Source organism: Solanum dulcamara, chromosome 4, assembly GCF_947179165.1.
Source record: "Solanum dulcamara chromosome 4, daSolDulc1.2, whole genome shotgun sequence".
NCBI lineage: Eukaryota > Viridiplantae > Streptophyta > Magnoliopsida > Solanales > Solanaceae > Solanum > Solanum dulcamara.
In genome coordinates this window covers 5037640-5059459 of record NC_077240.1, presented here as the reverse complement: position 1 = coordinate 5059459, position 21820 = coordinate 5037640, and the positions used below count along the sequence as shown (strand labels likewise).

Below are 21820 nucleotides of genomic sequence, written 5' to 3'. Positions count from 1 at the left end.
GAGATTGAAACACCCAAGGAGAGATAAGATTAGGATATTTTTCTACAACTAACTTTTGCAGGCAGGGAAATACTGCTGCTCCATTCTCTATGCAAGACCATTCTTTTAAGGGTGGAAGGTCCTTGATTGTTAGGTCTTTCAGAGATTGGAACTTGAGGGTTTTGCCTCCATAAAGCTTTTCACCAATATGTGTAACTCCATTCATCCCTAGCAGATAAAGTGTTTTGAGAAACGGAAGCTTCCCAAGAGCAGGTAAAGTATCACATCCCCTTCAGTTGATCAAAGCAATGAGAACTAGATTAGGGAGGTCCCAATCTGGAAATTTGAATCCAGGATATCCCTTGATATATAGTTTTCTGAGGTTTACATGTGGCTGAAGACACTCAAGGATCCCCTCCACGACATTGTCCTTATCCCTTGATAGTGATCTTGATGTACCATCAACTTCTCTGCAAACCTCATGTGAAGTAGACCCTGTTGACATCCTCACTATTTTACGTCCACTTCCCCATTGGAGTCTTAATAACTCAACATATTTCTTCTCCCTCAGATTAGCAAGTGTAGCTTCTTCTTTGTCTCTGATGTTCTCCAGGCACCTTATACTCAATTCACCTCTTAAGTTTGGAGAACTGATTTCAGAGATGCTTTCTCCAATCCCTTTGCCCACAATGTATAAAGGCAAGGTTTAAAGTTGAACCAAGTTTCCTAGACCAGCAGGGAGGCGAGTCAATCCATTACATCCCCGCTATGTTAAGGTGCCTAAAGCCAGTTATATTAGCTAATCCAAAAAGGTAACTCCATTAGGTTATTCTCACAATAAAACTAGACATTTTTGACCCATTCATTAACAATAAAAACATTTCTGGATTAATGATAAGAAATTTTAAACAACTATTAACTGAATGCATTTTATATTCAATTTCACATAATTCAGTAAAAATAATTTCTTCTAATTAATATATTTATGAAATAAGTTAATATAAACATGACAGATAATTAGAGCCAGGGCAATAACTTTGAAGGAATAATCTAATTTTCAGTAAAGTATACTGTTATGCATCATGATAGCATATGACGTAGTATTATTATGGCTAGGGAAGGTTCTCGTAAAATTTAAGGCATATTGGGGCCTCAATTTTTTATCAATAATAAATTATGTATTGATATTTTATAGAAAAAATTAATTATTTATGATAAAAAATAAAAAAATATTATTTTATTCTCCTTAACTTCATTCAAATAGAAAAAATCAAGAAAATATTATTTCGCCATCTTAAATTTTTTAAAAAAACTCCTTTTGCACTCTCTTTATTCAAATCTTGGGAATCTTTGAATCAAATTTTATGGTTCTAACTCTTATCTTTATTTAAAGTTTGTCAATTTATTACTTATATAATTATGTTAACAATTCATATAATAATTGCCTCAGAAAAAAAAGTTTTTCAACATTGAATTGATAAAATCTTACCTAAAACTAATAATTAAAAAAAAGATATTCGAAGAAATCATTTATAAAAAAAAGATATTAATTAAGTAATAATATGTCTCTAAAAAGTTAGAAAAATAAATAAATACATATGAAGTTTATTTAGATTTTAGGCTTCTAACTAAAATTTCGCTTTAGGCCTCCAATTACGTTGAGCCGCCCCTAATTATGACATACTTGGATGTGCTTGCTAAAACATCCTTTCATGAAAAAATAATAAGTGAGCATTTGGTCAAGTAGTTTTTGGGAAAATTTGAAAAATATTTGGAAACTTGTGTTTGTCCATACAATTTGTCATTACTTGACAAATATATTTGGCAAAATCCTCAAGTTCCAAGTTCTAAAAAAAACTAGATCTTGAGAACTTGAAAAATTTTAAAATTTTAAAAATAACCCTAAACTTTTATATTTTATAAAGACACCAATCATTTATTAATTCAAACTAAATATTTATCTACCAATTTACTCCATTAATATGATCAACAAGATTTTATAAAAGAATAGTTTGGTATTACCTCCTCCGAAAAAGAATAGTTTGAGTGATAAGACTTGAAAAAAAGAATAATTTATTTTTAATTCGATTTTGTTGTTGTTGATTGTTATCAATTATATTATAAGATTTTTTTAACGGAATATGTTCATTATAAAATGATAACACAAACTTATAGATATTTTTAATAATTTTTAGAACTTATAGATACAAACTAATATTTTTTGAAATTTCACCAAAACTTGAGAAAATTTATGGTCAAACGCATGATGAAACTTCACCAAAAAAATTTCTAAGAATAAGTTGCCAAAAATATTTGGGAACTTGGGGCCGGCAAATTTTCTCCCACTTTTATATTTAGTAAGTTAGGAAAGAAAAATCTTTCAAAAAATATAAAGCAACAAATTAATAACTTTTGAAATGGGACCAGCAGATAAATAGACGAATTAATCTCAGAGAAGTAATAAAGATTCTGCACATGTGTGACAAATGTTATTAAAGCATGCAGACGAGTTAAGTTCAAAGAGTTCTTATCCACTAATGATTAAGATTTCTATAGAAGTTCTAACTCTTAAATATGTTTATAGAATTATTTTAACTTTTATAACTATAAAATATATCAAATTTTTTTATTCTGGAGTTTCGTATCTTATAATATTTATTTAGTGTATCGTTATTTTTAAATAAAAGGGTTGATTTTATAAAAGAAGTGTAAGATGTTACCTGAGTTATAAATATTTCAAATTTTAAATTTTAGTAATTAATATTAGTATATAAACTGTGAGTTTTTATTTGTATAAAAATATTCTGAGATAAGTAGAAATCTGCATATCGGCGTGAGAATATCCAGTGAGGCTCTCCTGATTTTTAGTTACCATGTATTTGTGAACAACAAACACAAGATTTATTCCAATAATTATAAAGTTAAAGAAATACAGCAAAAAGGTTTAAAACTCCATTATTGAGCCCAAAAGAACAAAAAAAATAAAAAGGTTTAAAATCAAGAAAACAAAGGCTTTGGAAGTCAAAGAAATAGTATCTTAAAGATTGTTTATTAAGTATTATTTTCTTTAAATGGGGAAACAAGAACCAGCCCCAAAGCCTTTGGACGATTCAAATTCAACAAATAAACCTAAATCAAATCCAAACACATCACTAGTTGATGTGCCTGCACCTACAGATATGGCTATATCTTCAATTCCATCGTCATTACTTCCTCAACCTTCTTGGTTCACTGCCAAAAGGTACTCTTTTTCTTTAATCCATTTGCGTATTAAAGCTGAATTTTGTGTTTTTACCAACTGGGTTTCCAAGATTTCTTAATTTCAATGTTTCTTGAGTCTGTGGAATTGCAATTATAAGGTTTGATTTGCTTTTCTGATACATTAAAACCGATGAAATTGGTTTCAAGAATGATTTACGTTGACCTTCGTGATATAGTTACCTGATGGGTTCTCCAGTTAGAGTTGAATTAATGTTCCCGAATTACTGAGTTTTGCACGGAATATGTTTCTATTCCAATTTCTGTTATATTTGGTATCTTGTGTTTAGGGTAAACCAAACAGCGAACCCCCAAATCCACACACAATTGTGACTCTTTTCCTACTTATCTCCCTTGGTGACTCGAAACCCCCAAAAGTCTTGGTAGAAGGTAAGAGGGTCCTGTCTACTAGGATATCCTGCACTTCACCCACACTATTTGCTTCTAACATATTTGCTATAAATTGTCAGGTTACTTGCTGTATTCTGTGTGATCAACTTAATAAATTATGTGGATCGTGGAACTATTGCGAGCAATGGTGTTAATGGAAACCGTAGAACTTGTACGAAAGCTGGTACATGTTCTTCTGGCAGTGGAATTCAGTAAGACTTCCTTTGAAATTTTCTGTCTTTCCTCTCTAGCCTACTCAACTCTTAAGTGATTGATTAAAGGGAAAAAGATTTGGTTTTCGATGTTCCACTCTTAAGTTTTCTTCCTTGCTTATGTTTGATATTTTTCTTACTTTTTTCTCTCTGATCTTCATTTTCTTGTTGATTTACTAATGCTTATTGTTGAGAGTTACAATTGTTTCCTGGATAATGTATCTTGACAATGAATTTTTCTCTCCAAATTTAATGATGGAACTATTTTTTAATTACACATCATCATAATGTCTTTTCATGCGCTCGTTTCTGTTTGTTTGCAGGGGTGAATTTAATTTGAGTAATTTTCAGGATGGTGTCATATCATCTGCTTTCATGGTTGGGCTTCTGGTGGCATCTCCAATATTTGCCTCCTTTGCCAAGAGGTAAATCCCAGTATATTACAAGTTTGATATCTTGGTGCAGATAAATTTTAGATTTAAAAACATTCTCTTTGGGAAGTTTATTTGCTGGAGCCTGAGAGAAATATGATTTAACAATTGAAACCATCTTTCTATGATTTGAGAAAGTGAAAAATTTCCCTTCAAGTTACCAACTAGCTTGACTCTTAATCCTTTTCACCATATGCCGAATGATTTGACCCTTACCATAGGTAAAAACATTTTCTGAAGACTTATGTAGTATTCAACTTTTCATGCACATGATAGTTGGAAGATTAGGAACTCCGTGGAGGACAAGATGAGTAAGTTAGGTTGAGATGGTTCGGGCATGTAAAGATAAGGTGTGCCAATACACCACTAAGGAGGTGCGAGGGGTTGGTTGTAGAAGGTTTTAGGAGAGGTAAAGGTAGACTGAAGGAGAACTGGAGGGAATGATTAGACCGGACATGACACATCTTCAACTTACCGAGGACATGACCCTAGATAGGAAGGTTTGGAGGTTGAGGATAAGGGTAGAAGAGTAGTAGATAGCCAAGTGTTGTCATACTTTTATGTGGGAGAGGCAATGGGTTCCTCTTCTCATCTTTTCCTTATTTGGTAGTACTAGTTCTCGAACACGTGCGTTGCATGTGTATCTTATGCTAATTAGTATAGACATTTTAAAATGGTGTAAATAGTATTGAAATATGTATGTGATGAGTTGCACGAAATTTGAAAAAGAAAAATAAAAGCGCGAATTGATGAATGGTTAGGCTATTTGACTGGTATTTATGTCATTCCAAAGCACAAATATACTGAAAATTGCTTTCAGAGTATGAATGTGAGAATAACCTTTATTTTTTGGTGGTGAAAGCTGAATTTAGGGAGAAAAATTATTACTTTTAGTAAGTATATTTTTACTATGGTTAAAATTACTTCACATCTAAAAGTTTTTATTTTGGTTAAAGAAATTGTAGCATTCTCTTTTTATAGAATGAAAGTAACATTTTGTAAAAGTCGTGCAAAAGGTTCGAACAACATGTCTTGCTTAGGATGGCTTGTAAATGTTGTCAAATTCATGATATATACATCTGCAGAATTGCAACAAAGTAGTAATTATATGCCATATGAGATACTTAATAGTTATTTATATATATGTTGTACATATATGTATCTTTTATTTGATTCGAAATTGTGAGCCCTTTCTTCCATGAATTTGATAAAAAAAATATTCGTTTTGACTTGTGATATATATATAACTTATTATCTCTTTGGTGCTTTCTTGGATGATTTGAACTATTGACCAAATATTCCAAATCAAATATGAGAATTAACAGAATAAAAAGATCTCATGTTCAATTAGAAGTATTAGAATAATGGCTACACATGTGAAGTTGTAATCCTTGTCAGTTGTAATTTAAAAATAGAACGTGCTATATTTGCCCCTCAAAATAATTTTATTTGTATTTTTGGCTAAAATATTACTAATAAGTTTATTTTACAAGAATTTAGTGTAGCAATTTAATTAGTTTTACAATAGCATAATAATTAAATAAAAAACTTACGCTGAAGTTTTAAAAGAACACTCTATAATTGATGAATATGTGTCATGACAATACCTATTAAAAAAGAAAAGGAAGATAATTGTATAATAGATCAAATTAATACGATACTACATAAATAAAACTTCATATTCTTTTCCATATTACATAGAGTTAGATTAATTTTTTTAAAAAAGTTAACTTTGATGCTTACAAATAGTGAAAAGAGAATAAATGTACTTGCTTTTAATTTTATTTACAATAAATAATAAAACTATAAAATTCTATAATGAATTTTAATACCTTTTTCATTTTGTATCCCACTAATTTTAACCTCCAGCAATCTGGTCGAGTTCATGAAGCTTGAAGAATTTTGGAAGAACAATGATATCAAATGACTTTGAAGTGCACTCTATTTACAAGTGAAAATTTTACATTATAGATTTATTTAAAAACATATAAGAAAATGAAAAGACAAAGGAGCGAAACAGCAAATAAATTTGAGTAATGGTTGTTAACGGAATATAAAAACTTAGATCATGGCCACTTTAGCTTTGAGTAATTGTTATTGGAACGTTTCTTGATATTACTTGTGTTCAAAAGGTGGATAAATGATCTACCTTTTTGTATTCTTAATAATTAAAACAATTAAGAGTTGTTATCACCAATTATAAAGTATGTTTTTATGCAGTGGATTTGTTATGTTCATTATTTCACATGGGTAGTACATTGTATTTTTTGTATTCATAATTTTTATATGAATAGTGAAAAAGACTCGATTTATTAAAAAAAATTTTGTAATTAATATTAAATTACATTTAGATTTATTTTAATTTAGTGAAGGGGCAAAATGGTAATCCAACTTTGCACTTTGGAGTTTTCCACTTTTAATATGATATGATTAGTTAGTGTTTGCTTAAGATTTTATTCTTCAATTTTCACTACTAGGTTGTTGTACCTGTTGCTTCATCTGCTCTATTTATATTTTTTTTTTGTTGTCGTTATTTTTCCTTTAATCTTGCTTTGATTATACTTATTTTGAGTCAAGGGTTTATCAGAGACAACCTCTCTATCTCACCCACAAAGGTAGGGGTAAGGTCTATACATCCTACCCACCCAGATCCCATTTGTGGAACTACACTGGGTATGTTGTTGTTGATATTTGCAAGTGTAAAGATGTATTGACAATAGGTTGGAAGAAATTTTGACTTAATTCTCATGAATTGATTGTTGGTAAATACAAAGCCTTTATAAATGTAACAAAAACCATGTTAAAAGCCCTATTACAGGGTTGGTGCCCCACCAAATTTTCTTTCCGTTTTAACTTCTTTGCTGTATGACATGAATCCAATAATAGCAGACCATTTTACTGACAAGTTTAGTCAAGAGCAAACTACACTACATCCTAAAAAAGAATCCTCTTTTTCTTCTATATTTGGCATACCTGAAGATGCGATTCTTTCTATGGCTGTCAGACTTGAAGTAGAACTGTCTTATTTTCAGTTTGCAACTTTGTCACATAATTTGCTGAGGAATAGTATCAGACAGAGTTTCACTAGGGGAAGGAAAAATAATCGAGTTGTATGCATAGTCGTGCTTCTTTAGTTTAATCAATTGCTTGTGTTTCTTACCAGTGTGTTTGTTAACTCCGCAGTGTCAATCCGTTCAGACTTATTGGAGTTGGACTGACAGTGTGGACAATAGCTGTTGTTGGTTGTGGTTTCTCAATTAATTTCTGGTTCATTGCGACATGCAGAATGTAAGTCTAACCATATTACTCTTCACAAGCTGTCATGTATTACCCGCAATTACTATGGGGGGGGGGGAGGGGTGGAAGGAGAAAACCGTATCTCCGTTTACATTAATATCTTTCCTTTTCCAGGCTGGTGGGTGTTGGTGAGGCATCTTTCATAAGCCTTGCTGCTCCTTTTATTGATGATAACGCCCCTGTTGCTCAGGTTTGGTTTTTTAGCGTTTATGATTTTTGTGACTGATGACTCCCGGTAGATGTCACATTTTATACTGCTGTTCTTTTATATCTATCTTAAGGCAAATTATATTCTGGCAAGATTTGTATGTGTTGGTACTTTTTTTAATCTCTGCTGCTAATATGATGGTTGTTCTTCTATACTTCCTTTCCATTTCATTCTCTACTGATTACACCACAATGTGTAAGCACTGAGATCTTTCTTTCGATATTATGTGCTTAATCAACTTCCTGAGGGACCAATGAAGCTATTATAATAGTATTCTAGGAAGTCATTGTTAGAATTGGAATAGGTGTACACAATCCTACTTAGAATAGGAATAGTTTATAGTATCCTATTTGGAAAATGATTGGTTTATAATGTCTACAAATAGGGTCTTTATGCAATATTGTTCTTACACAATTCAATAATATTTTTCTCCTATATTTCTCACATGGTATCAGAGCGTTGGTGAGAAACTTCAAGTCACCGTGTGTCAATTATTTTTCCGGCGACTTTTGGGGGCTGAATTTTGTCAGTTTTTTGTTCTGTGGGTGTTGTGAGAAAACCAACACCATTACAAAGCTCGAAAGCTCAGGCGACCAAACCCCAGCCAGCACCACCGGGAAACAACCCCTCACACGTCACGCGTCGTTCGAAGGTGAAATTTTTCGGCGAGATCTGGTTTACGTGCCGGCGCGTGAGGCTTTTTCGATCAGTTATTTTTGAGTTTTTTTTTCTTGGTTGGGGTCATCCAATCATTCCGACCAAACCCCAACCAGTTTTGTCCAGATTCGAGCCCCAAAATTAGGGTTCCAACAATTTTCAACCAGTTTCCGGTGAGTTTCCGGCGAAATTAGGGTTTCCAGACCAGATTTCGGCAGTTAGATCTGTCTTTCCGGTTTTCGGCGACTAAACTTTCTCCCAATTTTTTTTCCCCAGATTCCTATACATATATATTTCATAATGTCTTTTGGGTTTGATATTTTTGGCTCCAAAAATATAAGAAGTTCAAGCCCTATGATTACTTCGGAACCATTAATGGAAATCTCAAACTATTTAGCTTGGGCTTTCTCGGTTGAGCTGTGGTGTAAGGGTCAAGGCGTCCAAGATCACTTAACCAATAATGTTTGTGTGGTAGATGAAAAGGCCAAGGCTAGTGAGGAAGATGCAAAAGTCAAAGCACAATGGGTGAATGTTGATGCTCAATTATGTAGTCTCCTATGGCGATCTATCGATTCCAAGTTGATGCCCTTGTTTCGCCCATCCCAGACATGTTATTCAGTTTGGGAAAAAGGCTCGTGCTTTATACACTAATGACATATTTCGATTCTATGATGTGATATCTCGAATGACCAACTTAAAGAAACAAGATTTCGATATGTCTACTTACTTGGGACAGGTACAAGCAATCATGGAGGAATTTGAAATGTTGATGTCAGTTACTACGAATGTGGAAAAACAACAAGAGCACAGACAAATGTTGTTTCTAGTTCTTACACTTGCTGGACTTCCTACTGACCATGATTTAGTGCGTGATCAGATTCTAGCTAGTCCTGTAGTTTCTACAATTGATAAATTATTCTCTTATCTACTTCGTCTTGCCGGGCCTCCCAATCACAAAGTAGCCTCATCACCCACCATTGACTCCTCTGTTCTTGCATCTCAAACCATAGAAAAATGAACATATCAATCTATGGAGAATCGGCGAGGTGGAAGGCGTTTTGGAAAACCTTGATCCAAGTGTAGTCATTGTCATAAACTTGGGCACACTCGTGACATATGTTATATTTTGCATGGTCCACTACCCAATTATGATCCTATTGCTCTAAAGGAATATAATGAGTTCCTTCGAAATCGTGCAAGTAAGCAGACATCTGCACAAGTAGCATCTATGGCTCAGGCCTAATAATGCTCATATTGCTCATACAGAATATGATGAGTTCCTCTAGTAGTGAGCAAGTAAGAAAACGTCACCACAAGTAGCTTTGGTTGCACAACCTGATGTTTCTGTTTCGGGTAATTCTTTTGCTTGTGTTTCACAATCCAGTACTCTTGGTTCATGGATCATGGACTCAGGCGCTTCCGATCATATCTCTGGTAAGAAATCACTTTTGTCTGATATTATTTATTCACAATCTCTTCCAGCTATTACTTCAGCTAATGGGATCAAACAAAACCAAAAAGAGTTGGCAAAGCCAAACCTTTATCTTCTGTCACTCTAGACTCTATTCTTTATGTCCCTGGCTCTTCTTTTAATCTGGCATTTGTTAGTCGTTTGACGCGTGCCTTACATTGTGGCATATTTTTTTTGATGGTTTTTTCTCATGCAGGACCGCAGTACGGGATAGACGATTGGCACAAGGCATGAATCACAAGTCTTTACTATCTTACCTCTTCAAACTCCTTTACAACATGCTCCGTTACAGATCCTCCAGACCTAATTCACAAACGTTTGGGACATTCGAGTCTATCCAAGCTCTAGGGTCTTTAGAAGCACATGCTTTGTTCATAACTTAGCCCTAGGGAAAGATAAATTAGCACCTTACTGAAAGCTCATGGAATAGCGGAAGCAAACAAATATGCAAAGCACACTATGAAAGAAAAAGTAATAGGTTGAATTTGAATTACACATATTAGAAAAACACAAATTTTAAGTATTTAACCTAACTTGAATCCTAGTAATCACAGGTGATCATTCAAACCCAAAGACAATAGCGGTTAAATCTACGGAAGAATCAGATAAAAAATATAATTAGATTCAATTGGAAACAGATGTGCAAGAACCTACTAATTAATATTCCAAGCAAGATTCAATAGAAAGGAAGATATGTAAAATCAATCAAGAGAAATAAAAGAAACAAGAGGGAGACCAAATGAACTCATACAAAAAATTCTACCCTAAAGGTTCAAGCTCATGTTAAAGAATAAGATCAATCGGAATAATATGGCCGTTATTGCTAAACTTGTTGAAGAGATGAAATATAATCAAGGTATATCTTTTTTATCAGAGATTGAATCGATCATCATATTAGGCCAAAAATTAGGATACAATATCTACGGTTAGAGTGCTATTCTTTTTTATCAAAAAAAATTTCTATGCTTAGAAAGCGTCAAAATTAGGCTAAGCCTCTCAAAATTAGACTTCTCCAAAGCTAAAAACTAGCTTAAAATCAATCTAGGGTTCTAATTTATACTTCCTTCGAAAATGTGCGAACATATCCAATCTCGCCCTCACTTAATCAAAAATCTCACCAGACTTGTGAGGCCACGGAATGGAAAACCCCTTGAGATCATGGCTTCAAATTTGATGCCACGACCTCAACTTTGAGACACCAATCTTGCATCTCCTGCCTTTTGAGGACATGGTTTCAAGCTTGCAGCCTCAACTTCAATTTCATTTCTTCCAAGTTGGCTCCATGTCCTCTTCCAATACTGACGTCACAAGCACATATACGTATTTATGAGGCAAGCCTTTTTGGTTCTCCTCGCGCACTTGCATTTGATCGCTCCTTTGGATGTTTTAAGAAGGCTATAATAGTTGGAATGGGATATGGATGTTATCACTTGCGGTGTTAATACAACAAACGATGTTATTAGTGAGTCAACTTTTTTCTCTCAGATGCTGGAATATTACCCATATTACCTAATCCATGAATCACTAGATTCCCTGATAAAGGAGCGATTTCAATCCCCCTTAAAATTTAAGTTAATGACTTGGGCTTGATAAAACTATATCGCTGCTGTGCTTAAAGCAACTTCTGAGGTCACTCTCTAAATTGTTTGACCACTGAACATATCAAGTTACTTTATTGGGATTGCTTCTTTGGCGTTTAGACTATTGTGATTTCTAGTGTTAGAGAACTTAAATTGCTGAATATTGAAATGAAACTGCTTCAAATGGAGTGAATTGGATAATGAGGACTCATATATCCAACTGTGACTAGCTCAGGATTGAAGCTTAGTTTTTTGTTGTTGTCTGACTGTTTGGAAATAAGTATGACTAGGCTTTATGCAGGTCTTCATTTTTTAAAAATTCAAGTGAAAACTCATTCCAATTCACCCTTGGTTCAAGGACATCAAAAAAATTGTGGAATCACTTGTTTTTTGCATGCTTCTTCAACTTCATTGCTGCTTGGGTATATCTCTTGATGCTTTTACATATTTTATATTTTGTGAATGCCAATTCTCTTCTTTTATCCAGAAAACAGCATGGCTAGGAATATTTTACATGTGTATACCAACTGGGGTAGCACTTGGCTATGTATATGGTGGACTGGTGAGCTCACTCTTCACTGGTCAAGTTTAATGTTCTCTTGTGGAATGTGATTCATTGTTCATACCAAGTTTTACTAATGTTCCACACTCTGATAGGTTGGCGATCATCTTAGCTGGCGTTGGGCATTTTGGATAGAGGCATTGCTAATGCTTCCTTTTGCAGTTTTAGGTTTATTTATGAAACCATTGCAATTAAAAGGTAATGGTAAATTAGTCTTTTGGTCTTATCCTGTATGCATTTTCTGATATTTCTGTTAGTGTTTATACAGGATTCTCTCACACCGGATCAAAAAAATCATTGACTTCTCCCCTGACCACTTGCCCAGAAGAAGGTAGTGCCTATTATCATAGACATGTCTATTACACTTTTACTTACGCAACAGGGAAGTGTGATTCTTGTCCTAACATTGATCATTTTGCTCTCATGACCTACCTTCTCCGGAATTTTGTCCTTAGAAGTTTCTCTGTGCTCAACTTAGTTACTTTGTGAAAAAAAATCGTGTTGGAAAGAGTCTTTATTTTGAAAGAAAAATATTAAATTGTTATAGTTCAACGGATCAAAGAACTAGGGGCCTAGTGGAACTCCTCAATTGCTAAAATGGAAAGCTTCTCCTTAGGTTTCCTTACATGATTATCTTTTGTAGTAATTAAAGAAGTATAGGATAGTCCAAAAATAAATAAATGTGTGCCAGCTTGCAGTTCTTCCATTTGTATCAAGCTTTGATAACATTCTTTGTATGGCTTAGGGTGTGACATCTTGATATAAATATACTATTTAATAAGTAATAAGTCGAATTGGTGGGTAAGTAGGTTAGGTGCTTCGTTAACAAACAGTTGTATGGAGCAATTAAGATCTACTCGTGATCCTTTTCATTTACTTCTACCAGATACGAAAATACTTGAAGTGGTAGAGCAGTAAGCCATAGCTTTGTATCTGTGAAGTTGATCATTGTTTATTAGCTTTTTCCCCCTTTAGGTGTTCTGTATGCACTTAACTTGTCGTGGTTTTCTCGATGGAGCCATTATTTGACCCCAACTCTTGTCATTAATGCAGCTGTTTCAAATTGTAGCAATGGTTTGTTACCAACACGGGAAAATTCCAAGGATGGGTAAGGAACCTTCATAAAACTGGTGATGTTATTGATGGTCTTAAGACAGCCAAGATCTATCACCCATCCTGCAAACATGATTATGAGCAATATGTCTTCTCCTTTCACTCAACTGACCTCTTTTTTGCTTTCTTCTCTTTTCTACAGTTCGAAAGATGCTCCTAGCAATTTAAATGAGTTGACAAGATTTTGGAAGGATCTGAAAGTGCTTCTTCTTGAAAAGATTTATGTCATCAATGTCCTAGGTATTTTATTAACTTTTGTTACCTCCAATTTTTTCATGCTACCTCTTCTTTGGATCCCAATATTGGAACATGTTGATGAACCTTTTCTGAATGCCTTCTTTTCCTAAAATAAAGAGATCTCACTTATTTTTTAAACTTGTTATGCACGTTTGATAGGTTTCTACACTCTGATTCTCAACTTGAGTGGTTTTTTGCAGGATACATAGCATATAATTTTGTAATTGGTGCATATTCCTATTGGGGACCAAAGGCTGGTTATAACATATACCATATGGTAAGCTCTCATATCCACTATCCTGCCTGCCTCACAACTATTCTCAAGGGTTAAGTTTATGCTTGCGTGATTCTGTTGATTTTTCTTTTTCACTTTCCTCGGTTTCACATTTTGGAAGTTGCGATTTACAAGTGAGTGGTAACATTCCCTTTTGAGTCAAGGGTCTATCGGAAGCGGCCTCTCTACCCCACAAAGGTAGGGGTAAGATTTGCGTACATCCTAACCTCCCCAGACCCCACTTGTGGGATTACATTGGGTATGTTGTTGTTGTTTCTATGTTTAAGTGAAATGAGCTCAATTTGATCATGCCTCATCCAGTTACATTCTTTTGGTTTGCATCATCTGGTTATGCTGTTCAGCTTTACATGGACCAATCAAATACCACAAAATCATTAAGTACATGTTAGCTGATCTGCAATTGGTGTTTCTGCAGAAAAATGCAGACATGATGTTTGGAGGTATTACTGTTATATCTGGAATATTCGGAACCTTGGCCGGAGGCTTTGTTTTGGATCGAATGACGTCCACAATATCCAATGCCTTTAAGGTTGGTACTTTTTGTCCTAAGATTCTGTTTAATGTCTAGAAATATTTCTCATTTAATCTAGTGTCCAATGTGAAGATCATTCTTTGCTAAATGTAAAACAAACAAGACTTTCTCAATCAGAGTTAAAATTATCCCAGAAGAACTGATTCTTTTGACTTGTACAACTCTTTCTCTCTGTTTCAATTTACTCAAATTCGCCGTTTTTAGAAGGATGACCTATGATGTTCATTTTTGATGTTAATGATTCCTATCTTCTCTTCTGGTGTTTTCATTTGAATCGTTCAAAACCCTGCTGCTAATGATGTCACTATTCTGTACTGCAGCTTCTCTCAGTAGCAACATGTCTTGGAGCAATATTTTGCTTTGCTGCCTTTTGTTTTAAGAGTTTATATGCTTTCATCCCTCTTTTTGCAATAGGAGAACTGCTTGTATTTGCGACACAGGTAATTCTATTATCTAATCCGGTACTCTTATGTAAATTTGTCTGCTTCTTTGTACACTATTTCAATATGGATTTGACATTTGGAAATGCTTTCTGCAAAATGTTTTTTCCCTAATTTCCTGGGTTCATTTATATTATTCATAAATGTGATGATGTGTCACTTTTTTAGGTATAAAAATGTTATTTAACTGCCAAAACTGTTCGGATGACTGGTCTTATCTCCCATACATCCTTCTTTCCCTTTCTTTTGAAGTTCTCAAAAGAGTAATTGGCTTTCACTTAGTTAAGATGCTTAATTGGTTGTAATTTAGGGTTGATACTGTATGTCTCGAGCTTTACTTCATCTTACATTAAAGCATCTGACTGCAGGGCCCTGTAAACTATGTCTGTCTCCATTCCGTCAAACCAAGTTTGAGACCACTGTCTATGGCGATGTCTACTGTTTCAATTCACATATTTGGTGATGTGCCTTCCTCTCCTCTTGTGGGGGTTGTCCAGGTTTGAGCTTGCTCGTTGATCTTGTTTTGCAACTTATATCTTTCCCTCTTTCAAGAGTTCTTTTTCCCGCTTCAAAAGATACAGACACATTTTATATGAGCTTGCTAATGTTATACTTGGCTTTAATAGGTTAGCATTGTCCCCATTTTTTATTTTCCTTAATGCTCCTAACCCCATCACCCAGATCCTCTGTTTTGTTTCCCTTTATCCAGCTATTCCTCTCAATTTGATTCTTGAGCAAACTCTTCTCCATTTCTTTCTCCGGCAAACTCCTTTCCATTCCTTTCTCCAACTAAGCCCAACCTTTTTCTTATTTGCGCCCCCCCCCCCCCCCCTTTTTTTTTTTTTTTACCTTTTCTCTTGTATATATATACACATTGAAAGCAAGCCTTACCATTTGTTGTGGTGTGCTGGCTATCTGCTGCATTGTCACTGAAGTGTTTCTCCTCCCTGCTGGCGGAGGATATTCGTGCCTCCTCCAACCGACAACAGAGAGCATTGAAGCTCCATTCAGCGCGCTTTTATTGTTTATCAAATATTCTAGTTTTGAAATTCTGTGAGAACACATAATATTTTGTAGAGAGAAGAGGCCTGGTGATTGTTCTCATAGTGCTGTTTTGAATCATCAGTTGGTGGTTGCCTCTTTCGCCGATAATGTATAGCAATGGACATAAGAAAAAGGAGAATATGCTTTTGTTCCCTCTTCTCATAGTTATGAATAAAATAACTTACAATCTGAAATATGGTGGCTTTGATAAAAAGGCAACCACGTTTTACAAGTGCAAGATTGTTCTCTTTCTCCCCTGAGAGTCTTCTTTTCTCCTCCAATAGTCATTAGAATGGAAGTGCAAGCTGCGTTTGTTTGAACAAATCTGTAGTTTAACCTATAGTACATGAAAGACATGAAGCCCAGAGGATGGTTTCCAATAACTAGTCTAACCGTTAGATTGATTTTGGAAAAGGTCAATTATGGGTGTAGCAGTAGTAAAAGTTATATTGAAACTATGTGGTTGATTTTATGTTTCTTGATAACATTGATCAATATCCTCCTATGTTTTCTCTTGTAAAGGATCACATTAACAATTGGAGGGCCACTGCTTTGATGTTGACAACAATTCTATTTATAGCCTCTGGAATATGGTTCATAGGTATAATACTCTCATTGAATCCCTTGAAATTCAAATCTTTATCCTTGAAATGAGTCCTATTGATGTAATTGGCAATAGATTTAGGGTGGTTATTGATGATATTTTTTAATGTACTTTTTATGTGTAGGCATCTTTCTTCACAGTGTAGATAGATCCGATGAAGATAGTGAGGATCAAATAAGTGATGCTGAGAGAGCAAAGTCACAACCATTGCTCAAGGAGAAAAGTACTGATTCGATTGAAGTCCCTGTCGAATCCTCCTCGTATATGGTTGTGTAGCTGCTGGACAAATGAAATGTAAATTCTTTGGTTCTTTTTCTCTTGATAATGGTTGTTTTTGGGCCTGGTTTTGCGCGTACCTAAACTATTTCACCTTTGTACCTGCCACGGCACAGATTTCACCTTTGTACCTGCCACCTCCCATTGGCACAAGTATCAAATAACTGTCCTCCAAGGCTTAATGTAAATTGTTTGATTCTTATCTCTGTGTAAATAATGTTGCACTCCGTAAAGAGTAGTTGAATTCGTTCATATAGGTGAGACTCATCAAAAGCAACTTCAGCATTAAGTTTGTATACCTCATAATTGACCACAATATATTGTATCTGTTTTCTGTATTTCTATTTTTTCTTTGTTTTAGTCGTTCTGGGAAAAAAAGATGTCATTTTGCATGTATTCACTATGCAACAATTCATGTGAAAAATGAATTCCTCATATTAGTAGAGAAAGAGGGAATAGGATGACTTCTTATCGATTTTGTTCTTATCAGGTCCTAAATCAAAAGATTCTTTAAATATCACAATTATCTCTACATAATTATATACAAGTTTTAACCACAATAAAACCTCTTCACATACATTACATTTAAATAACTCTCTTAAAATTGATATTTAGATGGCATTAGCTCCTTTGAATTTTCATTGCCTAAGAAGATTATCGATAAATGTAATATCAACTATTAGATAATTGATCATATTATAAAACATTGCAAGAAGCTACACAACACTTAAATGGTTAAAATGGCTTAGCTAAAGGATAAAGCCAGTTTTAATTTTCAACTGATGCAATTGGAGAATAAAGATCAAATCATGTAACAATACACCTGTTTTCGTTCTGGATCACTTAAAAACGCTAGTGTATGAACAAAATTATCGAAGATAAAAATAGAAAAACAGTAACATTATTAACAAAAAAGTCTTATAAATACGAATTGACTTCCATCTCAGAAGCGAAAATTTTCCATGTCCAGTTTAGGTTACAAGCACCAACACTGGCAGGCTTAAGCTCAATTAATCGGCATTTATACAAGTGATAGCTCACCAGCAGCGATTGATCTCTTGACCAGCTTTGCCCAAGATTCATTGGTTTCCGTAATAATCTTAAGAGCGTAATCCTGATAGTGCAAGGTAAAGAAATCATAAGCACGGTCATGCAGGGCAGGGGAGAACAGTTTTAGAAAGACTAAACTTCTTTATCCGATAGGAGGAAACTTGGAGAATGTTATTAGGATTACTAATTACCAAAATAATTATTATACTTATGTCATTGTGTGCTGCACTAGTTCAAAAGCAATTGCAGTTATATATAAAACCATAGCAGGGGAGGGTGGAGTCATCTTCATATATAACACAAGGGGCATGCGAAACAAGCAATTGCCAATTTTATAAACATTACTATCACGTCTGTTTGAAAATTTATGTCAGTTATGTTTGAAAGTATAATGTTTCAAGAAACTTAAGGGAAATAGCAACAAGGATCAATAGGAATGGCAATGGGGCTGGGCGAGGAGGGGAGGGTTGAGCCCAACCCGCAATTTTTTTAAACCGCCCGCCCCGCCCCGCCCGCATAATAATTTTTTTCATTTTCAATCCGCCCCGCATAAATTTTTATATTTTTTTCTTTTCTAATTGAGTTTAATATGAAAAATAAAATTCATAATTTTTTTTTTCATTTTTCACTAATTAACATCTCAACAACTATTAATTGTTTTTAGTTAATATTTCAACAATTGTTTCTTAATCGCTATTTAACTCTAATTAACATTTGTCTAGTTTAAATTTTTTTTAAAAAAGAAGAAGTTAAAAATTAAAGTCAAAGTTTAATATAAAAAGTTTATATCTTTGATTTTTACTAATTATAAAGATTAAATTTTCTTCGAATTTTTATTAGATACCTTAAACCCACAACCCGCCTCGCCCCGCCCCGCCTAGCTCTAAATCCTCCCCGTCCCGCCCCATTGCCATCCCTAAGGATCATCGAAGAAATCACATTTAACCAAAAACTTCTAAAAAAGCAATTACCTTGTTTGCTGGCTTGTTGCCAAGAGCAAACCTATTGGCAGGTTTTCCATCAGGTATCTTATAGTCTCTAAACCAGTCCCTGATTGCTGTGAGAGTGCCCTGAAAATTCACAGAATTAATTCAATCAACATTGACAAGTCAACAGGAAATTAATAAGGAGCTTGCCTAATATAAAATCCACACACTGATTCAATTCACTACTACTGCTAGCAGAAAGGACGATAATAGAAAGTTTGAATTGAAAAAGGCTTAGATTAGGCTGAGATGCTGCGACCAAAAGACCAGAGTTTCAACCCTCATCAGCATCATGTTGTGGGCATTACTCAAAACATAGTTTCTCAAACAGGCTTGCTTCTCTAGTACTGTTAGCATTCAAGAGCATTTACTTCCTTCTAAATAGCAAGAAACTAAGGAACTTCATTCAGCAGGCTAAAGTGGACCACTAGTCTCTATGTAGAATCACTGCTATGTTTTAGTAACATAATCAAGAACATTAAAACATATAATTACATGTACACTGGTATTAACAGTAAGAATCTGACTCAGTAGCGGACAAGATGCGCCAAACATTTGGAGTAGTAAAATTCCAGTATAGAGTTTATCTCGACAACATGTCAAACGGTGAGATTAGGGACAACACAGTTACTTCGAACAGGAACATGATTATCAGCAGTTCGAGGCATCATATAACCCACAACAATCTAAAGGAGGAGTTACTAGATGGGCATGATTTTTTTTCATGCAATGTGATAGCAAAGATAACACTGATGGGCAAAGGTAACTATTTGCTTGTAAGAAACAAAAGCAAGATTCACACATATATATATATATATATATATATATATATATGCCTCTGCTATTTCTTATTCAGTGGAACTAATAGTTGATACAGAAGCCAATTCCTATAACAGCCGCTCCCACTCATTGGTATCTTCATGTCAGTGCTTACTGTCTCCCATTATCATCACAACTTTAATGCTTTTCCATAGCTTTGCATAGATAACCTTGAATAATGCTAACTTTCTTTAACGCCTCTCAATCCAACAAAGTATGCAGCTAATTTCAAAAGATATCAAGATCACTCATTTTATGCATATAGTCTTTCTGTTATTTCTATTGCTGCTCCTAGGCAATGATCACTAGTCAAGACTTCAAGCTCTAGTTTGCTGGTTCTTATGATAAATTAACCACAGAAGACATTGCAAAACAAGTCTGGGGTAAGCTGAATGAAAATTGAAAAGGAGATTCCAAGACAATTATCTTTAACCGAAGAGGCATATAACAGCACAACAAAGAAAGCGAGAGAGATAGAGAAAGAAAGAGTGATGCAAAAATGTGTGGCACAAGCAAAAGCAGTTAGAGAGAAAGGAGAGTCAACAAAAGATAGCAGCTTTATTGCCCTTCAAACATACCGGGAAATGTTTCTCTACATCATCAACATCATTAACAAGTGAAGCTCTTGGATTGTCTAGTGAAATAGCAACTATTTTCCAGTCAAGTTCTCCCTCATCAATCATTGCCAGAGCAGCTAAAGGTTTGACCTTCAGAACCTGGCCAATTTTGCCACGGCTTTCCCCAATCTCAACAACATCAACTACAAATGAGAAAAAAACATAAAGATATTCAACCAAATAAGACAATCTCTAACACCATTGTTTTTTCTATTCTTTTTTGTTTGATAGATGGACCAGAAGAAAGTTGATAACTATTTGAAATTATGAAGCCATACCAGGGTCATTATCACCAAATGCCCCCTCAACTTCGGTGTTTGCGAAAGAAGGATCTTCCCATGTTTGAGGAAGCAATCCATAGTTCCAGTGAATATTATATCTGAGAGTTGCACAAGAAATGCATAACATCAAACAAAAACACAGCAGACATCAGAAACTAGACAACTCCATGCAGCTATGATGACACAACATCAGTGATGTACAAGTCTTATCAGTCTAAGATTGAGGAGTGACTAGTGAGTGTATCCATCATTGCTAAACAAAAAACATATGTAACAGACCTAAACGTATTGACCCATAGAAAACTGCAGTTAACTCATGAAGACAATTACTTGCAAAATGACAATAGGTCAAAATCCCACCCCAACTAAAAGCGGAATGGGTAGAAAACAAGAAGATAATTACGTCTGACAATTTAACATACTAAAAGAATGTTGAAAAGTGACAAAATAGGCTTACGGATAGTATCGAAGTTTCCCCTTCTTAGTGTCTTGTTTAATTGGAGTGTGTTGCTCATCTGTAGCAACTTCCATCTTTGCACTTGATTCTTTGGGGATCTCAACAACAAAATTGAAAACACCATCACCCAAATGTAGTGGTATGTCATGCCAGGGGGATATCTGCACATTACAAAGACATGATTTTGATAAAGACATGGTATAATATGTTGTAACTATTGTACCTGGACAGACCAAAAGCTCTGTTTTTTCCACTAAGTAAACACTAACAAAGATGAAATAGGTTCACGTTGGATTAAAATTCAAGAAATACAAGTATACAAGTGCTGTCCCACGCTATTTATCTTCACAGCTTTCAATCAGTTCCTTATTTTAAAAGGATATAATCTTTGACTTCCCTTCTTCGCGTCATAGTTAAACTACAGAATGTGGAAATGTCTCGCTGGACAAAATTCATGGATAACAGACCTTGCAATTAGACATTTCATCAGTATGTCAATCTTTTTCACCTCAATCCAAACTAGTAGGGGGAAACTATGTGATTCTCTGTAACTACTCCGCTCTACCGGGACTCATTTCATTACAATGAAGAAATTTCCGTACTATACATACACAGATAACAACAAATCTACTGTCAAGATAGAGACGAGTATTTACCTTTTTGCCGGAATTGTCCGCAAAAAACACACGGTAATCTAGGGTTTCGGGCTGTCCTTCTTCTATAGTCTGAATCTGGGGATTGTAGATTGCACTGCAAGTGAAAAGACGTCTCTTTTGCACCGGTCCATTTCTGAAGCAAAGGCTGAAATTGTTGGGCCTTCGTAATGGACCTTTCGATAGGAGCGAAGCCGTTAGTGTGTTGCTGGCTGATACCATGACTCTTGCCGCCGTCATTGCTGTTTTGCTCAGTTTCTAAAGGGAAGAGAAATTATTGGAGAAGATGAACCAGTTAAAGTAGCACTACTGCTGCTATCAGCCTATCACTGCCTAAACTGCAACCACATATACCGTCCAAACAGTACTTG

At 34.7% G+C, this 21820-nt stretch overlaps 2 protein-coding genes across 3 annotated transcripts; one reads left to right on the top strand and one right to left on the bottom strand.

Annotated features, from left to right (window-relative positions):
- Positions 1–2943: 2943 nt before the first annotated feature.
- On the top strand, positions 2944–16930 carry LOC129885682 (probable sphingolipid transporter spinster homolog 2). 2 transcript variants are annotated; one of them, XM_055960053.1, is made up of 17 exons: positions 2944–3220; positions 3708–3839; positions 4163–4264; positions 7454–7558; positions 7682–7757; positions 11971–12045; positions 12141–12243; positions 12314–12376; positions 13099–13153; positions 13301–13398; positions 13596–13672; positions 14106–14219; positions 14543–14662; positions 15031–15159; positions 16229–16307; positions 16435–16604; positions 16703–16930. In XM_055960053.1, the coding sequence occupies exons 1-16, from the start codon at positions 3051–3053 to the stop codon at positions 16584–16586; spliced, it is 1650 nt and encodes a 549-aa protein (XP_055816028.1). In that variant the 5' UTR covers positions 2944–3050; the 3' UTR covers positions 16587–16604; positions 16703–16930. The 2 variants fall into 2 exon arrangements, with proteins under 2 accessions (XP_055816028.1, XP_055816027.1); XM_055960052.1 differs by having other exon boundaries at positions 16435–16930.
- A 557-nt stretch (positions 16931–17487) lies between these two features.
- LOC129885681 (soluble inorganic pyrophosphatase 6, chloroplastic-like) lies at positions 17488–21820 on the bottom strand. Its single transcript, XM_055960051.1, has 6 exons — positions 21453–21820; positions 20797–20957; positions 20337–20437; positions 20020–20201; positions 18608–18706; positions 17488–17700 (listed from the first exon to the last, which is right to left on the bottom strand). Exons 1-6 carry the CDS (start codon positions 21687–21689, stop codon positions 17608–17610), a joined length of 873 nt encoding a protein of 290 aa, XP_055816026.1. The 5' UTR covers positions 21690–21820; the 3' UTR covers positions 17488–17607.